The following is a 16,072-nucleotide window of genomic DNA, read 5'->3' as shown; positions in this document are numbered from 1 at the left end:
CATAAACCATTGCAAAGCATTGATTAAAAACCCCTGCGACATCAGCACTTGCTTTTCTTAGTACTCTTGAGATGCTTAACAGAGCTCCTTGGAAAGTTTGATTGTGTCCTCCAGAACTGTCCCCTGCCTTGTCATTTTGCTCAGTGTGGGTGGGAAGGAAGGGAGAGTTTGGGGTATAAACAGTAGAAGAGGCTGAAAAGTTTCTGATCAGTTGTGGTGGACAAACTGAGTCCTCTCCCATGAAAGATGCTTCCGTAAGCACTGTCTTGAGAGGAGGGGTTTAGATTCATGTGTGGTCCACAGTACACAAGGGAAAAAAAACTCTGAAGATTGTGTTTTGTGGTTTGAAAGTTATGGGAATATCTTTGTCATATTTTGTCTTTAAATTCCCAGCCTGTTCTATGCTGGATTACGAGAGGCATCAGGAAGGGATGGCTGGACTGGCGCGGGGCTCGCCCAGAGCGTGCGGTGAGGAGCCTATTCACCTCTGAGGACTGAGCTGTGCTCTACAACAAGCTGACGTGCAGGGAAGTGTATTTTTGTGAGCTGGGTGTTGTGAAGGGTGCTTTATGAGTCATGCTGTGCTCTTAGTCACCGCTTTCCTCCTGCCACAAGTCATGACTAAGGTGCTGATGTGCAGATTCCCCGCTCATTCAGTCCTCGGCACCGTGGAGGAGCGTTTCTCGGGTGTTCCTTGAGCACACTGTGGATAGATAAAACTTTTGGTGGAGACCCCCTCTTTGGGGTAAAGGAGAGAGCTTGCATTTGGCAGGTCAGTGGTTCCTCGTTGTATGTTTTCACCTGTTTGGAGCCACTGGTGGCCTCTCTCCAGCGTGGGAAGGACCAAGCATCAGGGCAGGAGCTGGCTTCACTCCCTTGGCTTTTAGGGAGCCCCAGCAGCTGGGTACAGCTGAGCTCTTTTTGGGGAGTTGATGGGGAATTAAGTGTGGGTGGAGGTGGCCATGCTGAGTGCACCAAGCAACAGGGACCAGCTGGAACCTCTGCTGAGATCACAGCAGCTTGTGCTCCTGCCACAGTAGGGGTGAGGAGCTGTGATGGGCACAGCCACCATTGAATACCGAGCATCAGACCTTGACCAACTAAGCAAAAAACTGAGTGTTTTGGGGTAGCACCGGGAGCTGCGTGAGTGTGTGGCATAGGTACAGAAATGTGCTGTCTGGGATGAAAGCAAAGGCCTCCTTGGCAGGTGTTTTTTGTAGTATTAGCAGGTTTTATTTCTTCTTCCTGGATTATTTTTGTGCCTTGGTGTTGGCTCTAACCAAGAGGCAAAGAGTCTGTGGGATGAACCCTTCTCTGTGTGCTGGGAGAGGGGAGGTGCCTGCCCCAAGGTCTCTCTGGGCACCAGGGCTGGCACTGCACAAGAGGAGGAAATCTCTGCCCGGGCACCTCTCTGCTCATAGTTGGCACAGATCCGAGAAGTCAACCTTTTGGGCAAGCTGCTTTTATTTTTGTGGTGTCCCAGACAGATGCATATGAATGGAGTGGGATAAAATCTTCCTCTCTGCCAGGCCAAGGTTTAGGTTTGCACCCTGAGCTGTGGGGGAGAGGTGAGATGCACAGAGCTGCATTGGGGGAAGGTTGCAGCTGGACACGCAATCTGCAGTTTCACAATGTCCTCAGATGTTGGGCTGAGGTCCCCTCTGTATTTTCCTGCATTGCCACAAGGGCATGTGGACTTTTTCTTCACGTTGACTGTGTGACAGCAAGGTGACAGTACTGGGGGCTTTCCTGGCTGGTGCAAGGTTAGCACTTGGGGGTTGGTTTATGGCCATCATCGGTGGGTGCAAGAGCTGTGAAGGGCAATCCATGCCTACTGCAAGGAGTAGGAGCTTGGGCTCTGCCTTCGCTTTTCCCAGCTTAGACCTGATGATCTTTGGAGGTTCCTTCCAGCCTGTTCCTTCCAGGGTTGTTCTGTGATTCCCATCAAATCTGTTGCAAGGTGCTGCAGCTGTAATCTCTTGCAGTGTTATCTTCGATGGAGGCTGACCCAGGATTACCTCCTTGCCACAGACACGTGAGCGAGACTCGATCTGTCCCGCAGACGGAAGCTGTGAGAAGGCAGATAGGCCTGCAGCAGGTCAGGGGGAGGGTGCCTTGGCCCCACAGCCTCTTGTGATCATGTCATGGATTTCTGCACCTCCTTTTCTTTGCCGTGGTTGAAGGGATTGGAGGAGCAGAGGGGAAGATGACAGCTGGAAGACTGGAGTGAATCACTGGCTTCAGGACTGGAAAGGGTGTCTGGAGGCAGCAATGGGGGGGTGTTTCACCAGGATCATCTTGTCTGTGCTGCGGGAGTGTTGAAGTGCTCTCTCCTTACACTTAAACTAAGGGCCCAGTATACTAACTTTATTCCTTCTCTCTCTTCAGGAGATGAATTAAAATGCAGCACACCACGTGCACAGAGGACAGGATCTACCATGCACTGGAGAGATGTCTACATGGGCTTAGCAGAGATGCTGTCTCCAGCAGATGGGCTGGTAGGTGACCTGTTAACCACAAGCTTGTTCTTCTGTCATTGTATGGTCTGCTGACCTATCTGGGCACCTGGGTAAGAGAGCTGCTGGTGCTGCTGGAGGCTTGGTGCCTTTTCTCCCTTCCAGCCTTTAAAGTTAGAAGTGGGATCCAACCAAGTCCATCTTCCTGAACCTCTTGTTGCAGTAAGAAGATGTCCCAGGACACTGAACAAGTCATGTTAGGTCTTAAACAGGTAAAGCTCAGCAGAGAAGCCATGGGTCTTGCCAGTTGTCCATGCATGAGCTGGAGAGAGGAGTGGTCTTCCTTCACCATGAGGAGACACTTTTTTGTGTAATCAGCCAGCCTCGCCTTGCTTTCGTGTGTATGGTCCTCAAAACCTGAGGGCATAATCTCTGCTCATTGTCAGAGGCAAGTGTGGAGATACTGTTATCAGCTGTATTGAAACCTAGATCAGATACCATGGTCCATAAAGATGTGACCCATGTTCAGAGAGCTGCAAAGGGATCTGGGATGGCAGTGGTCAGGGCAGAGCAGCAATGAGAAGCAGTATTTTTTGAATGTAATTTTGACCTCTCTATGTCGTACTCACAGGCTGCAATTAAATCACTTCCAAATCCTCTTGCGGATGAAAGAAATTAAGTGAATTTTGGAAGCTGTCAAATCCAGATTTCCTTTTGCCTGTGCAGTTCTTCTTTCAACCCCCTCTGCTTTTCCATTTACTTACAAGTCAAGAAAGAGATGCAAATGGTGTTCTACCTGCTGCCAAATACTGGAGTAATCCTTCTCTCCATGCCAGCTTCCTACAACCACCAGAGCGATGCCAACTCCCTGTGCTGTAGTATCACCCTAGGTCTTGGTTCATGAAGCTCTAACCGTGACTCCTGGATCATAGAATCATAGAATGGTTTGGGTTGGAAGGGACCTTAAAGATCATCCAGTCCCAACCCCCCTGCCATCAGCAGGGGCACCTTCCACTAGACCAGGTTGCTCAAAGCCTCATCCAGCCTGACCTTCAACACTTCCAGGGAGGAGCAGCCACAGCTTCTCTGGGCAACCTGGGCCAGTGTCTGACCACCCTCACAGTGAAGAGCTTCTTCCTAATATCTCATCTAAACCTACTTTCTTTCAGTTTAAACCCATTTCCCCTTGTTTTGTCACTAACTGCCCTTATGAAAAGTCCCTCCCCAGCTTTCTTGTAGCCCCTTCAGGTACTGGGAGGTGCTATAAGGTCTCCCCGGAGCCTTCTCTTCTCCAGGCTGAACAGCCCCAACTCTCTCAGCCTGTCCTCACAGCAGAGCTGCTCCAGCCCTCGCATCATCCTGGTGACCTCCTCTGGACTTGTTCTAGCTGCTCCAGGTCTTTCTTGTGTTGGTGGCTCCAGAACTGGATGCAGTATTCCAGGTGGGGCCATACGAGAGCAGAGTAGAGGGGGAGGATCCCCTCCCTCGACCTGCTGCCCACGCTGCTCTGGGTGCAGCCCCAGATCCTTTTGGTCTCCTAACATTCTGGGAAAAGGGCCCTGAAGTGTGACCTACATTCCTGGTTCCTGGAAGCACGACCTCGTGTTTGGCACCGTGACAGTGTGTGTCCAGAGGAGCCCATCTTGCCAAGCAATTCACTGTGTGCCACAGAACTCACCTCTTCCTGTAATTATAATTAGTCAGTTCCTGTGTCACTGACAAACTCTGCCCTTCTCTAATCCCAGCCCCTCAGCCTTTATAAAATGACTTCAGAATTTTTCTGGCTCATTAGCAAAGACAAGACTGTACAGGGCAGGGGTCGGGTGGTGGTGGTGGCTCTGTTGGAAGCAGCTGTGCTGCCCAGTGATTCCTTATTTCTAATGATTTTCCCCCGTCTGTGCCTGCTGGCTTTCGGGCCTCTTCATGTGGGTTTTGTGGGACTTGGCAGCATGACCTGGCATTTTAGAATCTCAGACATTTTACACATCAGAGTTCCCTTTCATCAAAAGCATTTGTGCTGTTGCCAGAAATCTTCAGTGTGACTGGCGAGCCCCGTTCCCGCAGTCCTTGGTGGACGTGATGTTCAGAGCTCTGCGGTGCCCGTCCTGGGGCACCATTCCTGGGACAGCTGAGGGTGAATGTGTTCCCTTTGCAGAGCTGCTCTTTCACATCCTACACCTTGCAGTCGCAGTAGGAAATGTTTTGTTATTGCAGTAGCATATACAATTTAGGGAGAACGGAGCATAATGCACAGATACATCTACACCCTTTAACAGGGTGTCCTATTTCTTTTCAACAACTGAGCCGAAATGTTTTCACGTTCTTCTTCATTCCCCATGTCACAAGCAACAGTTTAATTATTGCTGCCCTGTGTCAGATCCAGGGTGTTATTAATGGCAGGGCTCTGTTCCTCATACAGTCAATGAATCCCCCCCATCTTGTTCTTAGCTGTGCAGTAGCCTTCTCCTTTCTTGTTTTTAACTTCTTATATCACTTCTATTTCCCAATTTATTTGCTTTCCCCCCCTTTTTACTATTTCCATACACCAAAATAACACTGACCACATTGCAGATTTTTGGGCTGGGACCTCGCTAGAATTTGTTCATTTTAAAATTATTTAATGCTTTATTTTTACATGATAATTTTACAGAAGGTTGCTTCAGAGTGGGTGAGTAATCGCTCCCACTGCATCGTTTGACCCCCCGCATAAGTGAGTGAATAGCTGAGGTCTGTGAAGTCAGCAAAGAGTAGTGAGAGTCCTTTGGCCATCACGGATTTATACCCTGGACAAGACTGTAGTTGGCTCTAGAAAATACAAAATCTTTCCTGAACTGAAGCATTTATTGGAGGAATGAAATGAATATTAAGTGTCTCTGACTCACAAAAAACCCTGTTGGAAAAGTTCTAGAAAAGATGGAGACCCATCCTGGGTCTTTGTGGAGACCCTCTTCAGAGGACAGCATGTTTGCCTTGCTCCATGTTGCTGGAGAGAGGATAGTCAAATCAGAGCATGCTAAAGGAATAAAAATATTCTGTTTCTTGCTGGTGAGCTGTGAAATGGGGAACATTTGGTGAGGTAGAGTGCTGGGCTTGGGTCTGGCTGCTGGCAGGACTGAGTTTGCTGTCCTGGGGAGTCAGAGGCATGAGAAGGGCTGGAGGATGGTGGTGGATGGAGAGCTGCTGGAGGGGCTGCAGGGCAGCCCAATGCCCAAAAGGTCGCAGGTATGGGAAGGAGCAGTTGTGTCTCTGCCATGGGGCTGCACACGAGCTGGAGAGGATGCAGGATGCTGGTGAGGGAGAGTGGATGAAGGAGGAGCATTCAATGATATGTCTTACATGGCTCCCAGGGGGTTTGTTCTGCTCAGCTCTGACGAAGAGAAGCTTAAGATCCTGCTCCGTGTCAGTCATCTAAACACCCTCATGGGGAATGACCACAAGTCTGGTTTTGGGATCCTCCAGCTTAGTCACCAAGTAGTGAAATGCAATGTCTGAAATACTTCCAGCTCTAAGTGCAGAAATAAGGGGCGCTGGTTTCTAAATCTTGCCAATTTTAACCTTTGAACCGATTTCTCCAGGCTTGTGGTGGGTTTTCTTGCTGAGATCCCTGCCCAGGCTGGGTGGAAGCACTTGGGGTGGCTTCAGCCCTGGGAGGTGCCACTGTGTCCGGCTCAGGGGGCTCTGAGCACCTGCTTGGAAATGGGAGGGACTGGTTGGACTCCTGGGCAGTGCAGGATGTGTCCCAGGGGGATGCTGTGACTGCGGGGCTTTTGCTGTCCCCTGTGCTTCGGGCAACGCCGCTGCTTACCAATACTGCGAGTCGGCCCTTCCTCTGGGCAGTCCCTGGGAGAAAACCACCTTATTCTGGTGTGGGTGTAGTGGAGATGGTGGGAGCAGATCTGGGGGAGGGAGGAAGCGAAGATGTCTGCTTTCCACCCCTCTGACTGTGTTGCTTCTGGTGGCACCGGGAGCCGATGCCCAGCCCGAGCACCACGGGCGAAGGCAGCGTGGGCACGCGGTTATTTCTGCTTTATTTCTGTTTTTTCCGACTTGGCAGTTGCCCCTTATGAAGAGCAGCAGAGGGGAAATGTCAACCACTGAGGTCAGGAAGGAGCTGCTCTGGGAGGAAGGTGTCGTGGTGCACTTCTTAGAAAAGAAATCGCAAAGCCTCATCCTTCCGAGGCCACCCACGGGGCCGCTGCCGCCTGGCTCCCGGCACGCTGCCGGCAACGCCGATAGCGATCAAAGCCAGAGCGTGCGCTGTGCCGAGCTCCCTTCTGCGCAGGGGTCCCGCTGCAGCCTCTGCCCAGCACCGGGCCCTGGCTCAGAGCCTTTGCTGTGGGTTTTGCTCCCCAAAAGGGAGATTTTTCTTTGGGTCTGTGTCGTGTTGGGCTCAGCTGAAGTGCTGTGTAGGATGCTGGGATAAGCACGGCTTAGAATCATAGAATGGTTAGGATTGGAGGGGACCTTAAAGATCATCTTAGTCCTGCTCTGCGTGTCGCAGCCCCGGCACCCCGTGGCCATGATGTGCTCTGGGCTCCTGTGTTTCTGGCAGATAAATCTGACTCCTTCTCCATGTATAAAGGAAAACCAAATAGCACTTGATTGCTGCTTTAGCGGATGAGCACGAGGGCAGGGGGGATTCAAACAGTTTTTACCTGTGGGTATTCCGGCTGCCCTGCTGGGAGGTCTCCGGTGCCTCTTAGGACAAATTCATAGAATTTAAGGGCTGGAAGGTAAAGTCCTGGTTTTTGCTGCCTGCACAAGGTTAATCTATAAAAGCTGATCTCAACAACTCCAGGGCTGGACCTCTCCCCGCAGCTCCTGTGTGGACCAATCTCCTTTAAGGTGTCGAGTGGTTTCTGTGTGTGACTTTACTTACTGCTTCCCTCAGCCGGGAGGCATCTGCCTCAACTCTGCAAACTCTGCCTTATTATGGGGTGAAGTGTTTCCCCAGCAACACAGAACTTTCCAGTGTTTGCACAACTTGACAGAGAGGTGGTAATGGGGAGCACAGCTCCTGCTTGAAGTGACGGCAGGGAACGTCCCCCTGCCCGGGGGACATCCCAGGGCATCCCTGAGCTCTGCACTCCACGCAAATCCAGGGCCTCCCTTGCATGTCATAGCAAGAAATGTTTTTTTGGGGATTAAAGAGCAAATGCAAAGTCCAGGAGAACGCCTGGTTCAAGCTTTCTCCATGCCCTTGATGTGCATCCTACTCTGGTCCACCCTGGAAAGGGTAAGGTGCTGGTCATGGTCTGGTGCTGCTGGTTTTGGGTTTACCTGGCACAGTGGAACGAACCCGAGTTGGACTTCATGCTCTGTGCTGCTCTGACTTGGTGTAAAACACCACTCCCGAGTTGTCCCTGTGATTTGTGGCCTGACACGACGTGGTGTCATCATTCACCATCGCACCAAACCAGCAGCAGATCATCTGCTCAGGTGCACTGGGGTGGAGGAGCAGCTGCAAATAAAACTTTCTGGACTTGGTTCTCACCTGGCTGCATCCTCTTCCTGCCCTGGGAATAAACCAAGTGCTGCTCTGCAGTTCATAAAAGTCCTCAGGTGCTGTCACAGCGCCCAGCTGCGTCCCGGGCAGACACAGGACATCTGCAGAGGGATGGAGAGGGCTTGTGCAGGCAGGTGCCTCCCTTCTGCTTTTAACATCACCTGGGGCTTTTGTCCCTGACCTGTGCTCATTGCATCACCCTCAGTGCCCAAATAACCTTTTTAGTTTGGATCCAGGGTATGTGGCTCCAGGGACTAATTTTGACCACAGTGGTTGGAAAGTGGATGCTCGTGACCTGGACCGTGGGCGGAGGGAAGGGAATTCCCACGCAGGTCTGGATCCCCTGTCCTGACTGATGCCTGGTGGTGCCGGACACTTCACTTTGCTGCATAGTCTTTGTTTATTGTGTCCAGGATTTCCGAGCAACATTTTGTGTTTGAGACTATTTTTAGCAAGGACGCAGCTGGTTTGGTGTGTCTTTGGTTAATGCTGCTTTGCCAAATTTAGGAGCTCAGACCCTGGCAGCCTGCTGCCTCCCAGCACTGTTTGACTTAATCCCAGGTAATCCCAGTGCCTTGCCATGACTGTGAGTTGAACAGAAATTCTGCTCATAGCGATGTTATTCAGATATACCCGGCTGCATCCTTGTGCTGCAGCTCACAGTTTTGTAGAAAACCCAAAAACAGGTCACAAGACCTCAGGTCTGAATTATATGTGTAAGATCCTTCCCCCAAGCCCTGCCTGTGTCCCTGTCCTACCTGCCTGTCCCCCCAACCCCTTCCCAGCGGGTTTCCCCAGCTCCTCCCAGGGAAAGCAGCCCCGCACCTCTCCCTCTGCCCATGCAGCGCAGAATAACGCAGCGAGCCGCTGCCGCCGCAGTTTCCTCCTCCCTCTCTAGAAGCAAGAGGAAGGAAAGAGCCTGCGTCGCTGGGCTATTTGTATTTGTGGTCACACTGGCGCAGGAAGCCGTGTTCTCCTCGTCTGGCAACGCAGCCACACGGAGCCCAGCTCCGCTGCTTTCGCGGATCCTGTCCCTCGTGGCCGGGCCTTCGCCCCGGGCAACCGCGACCGGCTCTCTTGGCTGAGATAATCCTCCTGGCCCAAGCAGGATGGGTTGTTTCAAGGCACCACATGAGCCCAACCGCTTCTTGCCGAGGTCAGCAAAGCTCCCGGCAGCTCTGACCACTTCTGCTGGGCCAGTTGCTTTCTTGATGTTCTCACAGGTGCTGGGGCTTTCCCCAGAGGATGCTGCGCTCTGGGACAATACTGATTTATGTGAACAATCTGCCCGAGTCCTCCTAGGCAGAGCCACAGCTTCATGCCATTGTGCTGGCTCATGACAGTGGCTCAGAGGAAAACTGAAGCATCTGAATTACCGGGTGGGTCGCTGCAGCTGTGTGTCCTGGTGAGCAAACGCCTGTCCATGGCAGGGACAAGTGAAGGCTTTTTGTGACCCGAGCTCCAGTTTTCCTTGACTTGGTCTTGGCCTTATCCCAGCTGGGCCATGGCAGATCTCTCTCCTGGTTTAAAATTGTCCTGTTTAACACTTCAAAGGTGTGTAAAAATATTTTTATGGCATTTATGTGTCTATACGTTTGATGACTTTGTAGCAGCTGGGAATAATGTGTGAGGGAGGGACAGTGTGACCTGTAGATTTGTGATGAATATTGCTGTCCCCTTGCCAGCTCACAGAGTTGTTTCTTCCTTGTTATCTCCAACGCAACAGCCAACACACATGGGTTGGTGTTTGTTATGTTTCCATGCCACTTAATAGACCATGTGAGTGAAGAGTGACTGGATTTATATTTATTTTTCCTCTCTGATCATTAGCCCCACTTCCCTGCAGCGAGAGATGCTCTTTCTTTTGGTTTTGTGTTTGGACTGAGCTTGGAAGAGCCCCAGTGCCAGAACCCCCTGAACCCATGGGCTGTGACCGAGCTGTGTGTGATGTCTGCACTGCGTCCGCTCTTGGTGAAAATATTCATGGCAGTGTGGAATGGGGGAGATGCAAACGTGGACTCTGCTCAGAAATTTGTTAGGCTGTTGGCTTGAAATTTCCTCGTAATTTTTCTCCATGGGGCTGTGTGCAGTGCCTGGGTCCCTGGAAGGGAGGAGGAGGAAGAGGAGGAGGAGGAGGTGCTGCTCCCTTCCTAGTCTGTGGGTCCAGATCCAGAGAGCGCTGGCTCTTCCCCTGGGGTGCAGGGCCAGGATGAATGGAGGCACCCGGCAGCCTTTGCACAGGTCGTTTCCTCTACAACCATCTGGGAGGTGGCCCTGGCTGCCAAGAAAAGCGGCAGCCTCGGGAAACACCTTGGGCCATTGTCACCAGTTGGATCCCAGCAGCCAGAGGCAGATGTCTGGGGATGGAGGCCAGGGGGGGTCTCAGTCAACCAGGGTGAAGGACCCTCCATCCCTTTGCATGGCAATTCTCCTCTCTCAGTATTTGGGTGATATCTTGGTGGGGTTTTAATACATTTAATAAAAATCTGGAAGTGCTAAGAGATGGAATAAGTGCTGGGCAGGCTACAGAACAATGCTGACATGAGCCCTGACTCTAGGGATGCTGATGTGATGCTGCATCTTCAGGACCTGGGGAAGCTGGTTGTGATGCAGCTGGAAGGCCTTGGATGCGTGCCTGATGGGGAGCTGAATTTTGCAGGGTTTGAGGGAATTTATGGTTGGGATGGTGCATCTGGGGTGTTGAGCCTGGGGGTGGCAGAGCAGGGAGCTGCATTAGTGGGTTTTCTGTGCTCAGACAGTGTGAAGGTTGTGGGCACCCACCCAAGCCACGCATGGCCCTCTGGTCTCTGTAGCAGGCACGTGGCAGCACAGGCAGGTCGGCTACCCAGCCTCCCTGGGGAGAGGTGTCCAGCCCAGCTGAGTGCGTTGGGCTGTGGGAGCAAGAGCACGAAGGCACTCGGGTACCAAGAGATGCTGCTGAGATAAGCACCATTTGGTGAGATTAGATCTGTCCAGAATGAGGGCGCAGGGGTTTTTCCTCTGCTGTCGTCTGACGCAGGTGTGAACACCTTCGCCCCGATCCCTTTCCATTGCTCATCCCTCCTGTGACCTCGAATGGGGCTGTGAGTGACGGTGGCTCTGTCTCCCTGCAGCTGGGCTGTGCCTGAACTGCTGGAGCCTGCAGGAGCTGGTGAGCCGAGATGCCGACAACTACCTCATCCTTGTAGAGAAGATCCTTGGCAAGGCCAAAGAGGTGAGTTGGGGGCTTTGAGATGGCATCAGCTCCAGGACTTGCTCAAAATGGAGTTTGCAGAGCTTGGCGGGTGATTTTGGGTTGTGGTGAGGTGTTACTGGAGCACTGGAGCTCGGGGTCGGGTGATGCTTAGTTGACAGGTCCAAAATGCTGGTGGGAGCAGCGCTGTGTGTCCTGCTGGCTTTCAGGGAGCTTGCAAGGGAAAATCCCAGCTCCAATACCCGCTGTCCAGGGAGTGCCACAGATCCATGGGGAAGGGTTTTGATTTCCCAGAACGCTGCTTGGCACCGTGCAGGGGCAACCCGGGTCATGGGGCTGTGCGGATGGAGCCAGCCTTCCCCAGACCTTCCCCGGCACAAGCTGCTAGTTCAAATCAGAGAAAATTGAAGGTTTCCTGTTGTTTTTGATGGAAACTTTGCCACAGCCCTGCTGGGCTTCCTGCAGAGCCTGGAGTGGAGCTGGGACACTGGGGACTGTGGGCAGGATTTGCACCGCGTAGCAGCCCAACAGGCGAGAGTCGGGTCAGGGACAGCGAGGAGGGAAAAGGCAGCGGGGCTGATGGCATCGGCCTGCCCTGGTCCCGTCATGTGCTGGAGGAGCTTGAGGCATCGCCAGTCAAGCAGGGTAGGCTCGAGCTGTGGCTGGGAAGACCTTGGAGGAATGCCTTGATGTGGCAGGAAATGGTGATGTGTTTCCTAAAGCCTCAGTGCTGGGATTCATGTGATGGGGTGAGATGATGCCTTTCACTTTTGGGGAAGGAAAGGCTGTTTAGCTGCCAGTTAAGATTAGAATGATTTGGTTCAATCCTCTTTGGGTTTTTTGGGTTTTTTTTTTAATGGCTGGAATTGATCTAGCTGCAGGTAACATTTTATTACATTAGGGTTTATGTAAGGGTTTATTGCATTTTGTGCTGCGCTCATGTATAAGGGGAGACAGTGTCTGCAAGCGTGTCCTTGAGCCGTCACTGTGTCCCTTGGTGAAATAATTCTACTGACCATTCACTGGCAAAGGCTGGGGCAAAAATGCGAGGTTTGCACCATGCTGCCAAGCTTTGCAAGCTGCTGGCAGGGGCTGGGCTGCCACGCTGCCCGCTTTGAGCCACTTCCCTAGAATTTCATGCAACTCTGCGAGGGTCAGGAGCATCAGAAAGTCTTGGGGTTGGCCAAATCTGATTTCTTGGGGGTAAAGGCAGAGCATCAGTGTGTGTGCTGATCCGCCTGTCCCACTGGTGTGGGGTACTGGGGCTTTAGGGGTTATTTTCCCATGAAGACAAGGGAATCTGCTGGGGACAGTGGTGAGATGGGGCGGGTTGGGCACTCGGCTGCACTGTCGGGAAATCTCCTGGCACCTCCAAGAGTGCTTTCGGGTAATGCTCGTGATGAGCAGCCCAGCTCATCCCTCTGCCCTTGGGCTGTTTCCTACAGGTGCAGGAGAAGTGTGACTACGATCTCGTAACGCCCCTGGCTCTGCTCTTCTACTATGCTGTCCTGTATGTAAGTCCTGAAGCTGCTTGCACGTAGCTTGATCCCAGCCCCCGGGGAGGCACATCCAGGGTCCGGGGCCCCGTGGAGCTGCACAGAACAGTCACCAAAATCAGGGTGGTTTTTGTCTGAAAGATCACAGTCTGCTTTGATCAGTTCATCTCCAAAAAAGATCCTGTATGAATCTGCAGGAATCAAGAGCAGGCAACTATTGTACAAGCTGAGAGAAAAAAAAAAAAAAAAGATCTGTAGTGTTTTTAATCTTTTTCTATAAAGATGGGCTAATCAGAAAGGGAGACGGACAGTATCTCTGTACAGAGAAGGCAAATTCTTTTCCTTACCCTTTATACTTGTACAAAACATACAGGCGACACTGATGAAAAGAAGGAGCCTTCACAGGAAATACTTTTTTAAAAATTATTATTATTAGCACAATGCATCATTATCCCAAGGAAATCACTGCTGCCACATCTTGCAGAAGCCCAGGCTGTGATGCAGTTCATCTTTATGGATCTGTGGTTGTTAAAAAGAAATTTATATCTGGGCTTTGGCACAGCCGGGAGGTTGGGAAGGTGCAGAGCAGATGAAGCTTTCTCAGAGCTGTGCCCAGTGGGGATCCTCTGACCCTTCTTTGGGAGAGGACAGGGTGTCATGGGGTGAACCTCTGCTCTGATCCTCCTCCTCCAGCATAAACCCTTGAGTTTTGATGCAGCGCTCAAGGCCCTTGTCCTTACCCCTTTCTAACCGGGTCTCCCTGTCTCCTGCAGGCTCCCCACTTCCCGCCGGGCTCGGACCTGCTCCTGAAGGCCACCAGTGTGTACCACAGCTTCCTGACCTGGCCCGTGCCCTACTGCGACATCTTCCGCGAGCTGCTCACCTTCATCAGTGATGAGCTCAGGGCCCCCGGTAAGCACTCCCACCCTCCCTGGGGTTTTGTGGGCTGCTGGTGCTGCTTCCCCAAAAACACCCACTGCCACGACTGCCCTGGGATTCCTCTGGAGACCCTCCTGCTGTTGCTGTCTCATACCCTGCTTGCTTCATGAGTGCCTTGAGTGCAGTGTCCACATTTACCTTCTGCATCCCAAACCTCAGCTTTCCCAGGAGGCGAGGATCTCTGCCCTTCATCCTCTGGGTGATTTTCCCTGGTGACCCCACACAGGGTGAGACCAGATTCCTCAGGAGGAGCAGGGCAGGGTTCTGTTTTCAGTGGCTGCCTCGCGTGCAAGGTCTTGGGAGCATCCCAGGGACTGTCAGCTCTGGACCAGGGTGAATTAACAAAACGTGTAGCTGTTTCCTGGCTGCCTTTCAATCTGATGGGTCTTTTCCATGGCAAAGCACACGCCGGCTGCTCCCACCCAGCCTTGGGCTTTGTTTGAGGTGTTCAGTTTGAGATGCTCTGTGCTGTAACTTGGGTGATAACAGTGGGTCCATTCATTGGCATCAGGGTGGCCGGAGCCTTTGAGCCTGCCCTTGCGTGGAGATTTCCATGGGGCTGAGAGACTCCCCAGCTCTTTCTTTACAGCCAAGACACTACCCTGTGATAAGCTTTGGGCACATCTATCAGCAGCACTCTTCTTAATTAAGGACTCCTCATAGATGTCCTGTTGTTCCCAGTGGGGCAGCTCTTCCAATTATTTCTAAAAGGCCCTTTCTCCTAATCTCCCTGTCTTTCGGTGGCTTATGGAGAGCTGTTATCGCACGGAGCAGGTTCCAGCCCTTGTTTAATCCTGCACAGGGTCATGGCAGTGAGACCGGCTCTGACAGGAACTTGGGAGGCTCAGATGGGTACATGGTCTGTGGCTGAGGCTGAGGATGCTTCCTCCTGTCCTCAGACCAGGCAGCTGCTTTGGAGAGCCCTGACTGGGATGTGAAGCGCAGGGTCTCCACCATGGCAGCAATGTCCCGTGGAGTTGGGAGCTCGTAGGTGCAGGCAGGATGAAAGATGATTTCAGAGAAACAAAAGCATTAAAAAAACCCCTCTGCAGCATTGGCACTGGACTGGCTGATTTACCCCAGCTCAAGGCTCTACCAGTATCAATGGCCATGGCCACCAGGCAAGGTCTGGCTGGGCTGTTGTGCTGCGTCCAGCCTCCAGCTTGGAGCTGCAGGGCCAGCACAGATGTGGGGACACTTGTCCCATGCTGCTGCAGCCGTGGGCTTCCCCAGCTCCCATCTGGTCATTTCTTGCTGTGACACCGATCAGGGCTGTGTTTTACAGACCACTGGGAAAGCCCCAGTGCTGGGGAGGGGGTTTGCTACATTCTGCTCTTGTGCCATCACCAGTGCCTGGGGCTACCTGGGCTGGGGACTTTGCTCCAGAAGCTTTTCCCCTCCTACAAGCACATGAGATTCCCCACCCCTGCCAAAAGATGCCGTGTGGGAGGTGTTGGCCTGCCAGGGCTGGGGAACCCAGTGCTGCCCCTCACTGTGGCCTCTCTCCACATCTGGAGCCAAGAATAGTGAAAACGTGTCTTCTGCTGGCAAGCTGGCCAGGGCCTTACACACTTGTTGCACAGACTCCGTGACCTGCTGTGAGGCTGAAGCAGAGGCTTTTCGTTGAGCTGAGGGTAAATACTAACTGAGAACAAATCGCTGTCAATATTTGCCAAGAATGCAACGGCTTCTATCTGCAAACTGGGGCTGCTGTAACTGGGGGCCTGTGTGGATCAATGTGAGCTGCCCATGGGTGCTGGGCACCCGTGGGTGCTGCTTCCTGGTTGCTGAGCAGCAGCTGGGGTTGGGATGTGGCAGTCTGCAGTAGTGAGGGTGCTGGATCTTGTTGATGCTGTAAGATCTTTCCCAAGATGAACCCCAGTCCTTCTGCCTTTTGGGAGTTACAAGGGGGTTGCTGTTGCCACCCAGTCCTGGTCTATCAGACATTGTCTGGCTGGGGTTCCCAGTGGCATCCTGGGGATGGTTCCAGGGACATGGGCTGCTCACACCAACCTTGCTTCTGCTGGGGCCAGGCTGGGCTCCATCTCTGTGGGAGAGAAGGTGGCTGTGACCTGCTGTCCATAAGTGAGATCCAGGGTCTGGGGCAGGGCTAAAGCAAATGGCAGAAGCTGCTAAGTATCACCCCTGCCATTCAAAATGGATCCCACATCAGCAGTGAGGCCGAAGGGACTGGAGATGAAGCAGCTCGCCCTTCTGATCCTCTGATTGCCTTCCCATCCCCTGGAGCTCTCACCCTTTCCATCCCAAGGCACCCTTGCTCTTGGGCTGCTCTCCTTGCATGGTGCTGTGTCCCTTCGGGTGCTGCCACGCCTGCTCCAGGCTGTGGCTCAGCCAGGTTAGGACCATGTTAGGGACAAAGTCAACATGTTCCTGAAGCAGAGCAGTCTGCAATGGTGCCATACCTGTTGTCCTCTGCTCTTCTTCCCCAGGGATCTCCTTCCAGAGGCTGGGGAGGACAGAG

At 52.5% G+C, this 16,072-nt stretch overlaps 1 protein-coding gene across 1 annotated transcript in view; it reads left to right on the top strand.

Annotated features, from left to right (window-relative positions):
• Positions 1–2,401: 2,401 nt before the first annotated feature.
• The window catches only part of LOC104531591 (phosphoinositide 3-kinase regulatory subunit 5), a gene marked incomplete at its 3' end in the record, with an annotated part of 18,436 nt that continues 4,765 nt past the window's right edge, over positions 2,402–16,072 (top strand). Inside the window, exons 1-4 of the mRNA XM_010176511.1 lie at positions 2,402–2,498; positions 11,076–11,176; positions 12,601–12,669; positions 13,425–13,563. Coding sequence (XP_010174813.1) covers positions 2,402–2,498; positions 11,076–11,176; positions 12,601–12,669; positions 13,425–13,563 — 406 coding nt within the window. The remainder of the gene's footprint in view (positions 2,499–11,075; positions 11,177–12,600; positions 12,670–13,424; positions 13,564–16,072) is intronic.

The sequence above is a fragment of the Antrostomus carolinensis genome, unplaced genomic scaffold, assembly GCF_000700745.2.
Source record: "Antrostomus carolinensis isolate BGI_N321 unplaced genomic scaffold, ASM70074v2 scaffold49089, whole genome shotgun sequence".
In the NCBI taxonomy this organism is placed as follows: domain Eukaryota; kingdom Metazoa; phylum Chordata; class Aves; order Caprimulgiformes; family Caprimulgidae; genus Antrostomus; species Antrostomus carolinensis.
Note: the sequence above shows the minus strand (reverse complement) of the source record. Positions and strands in the feature narration are given on the sequence as shown.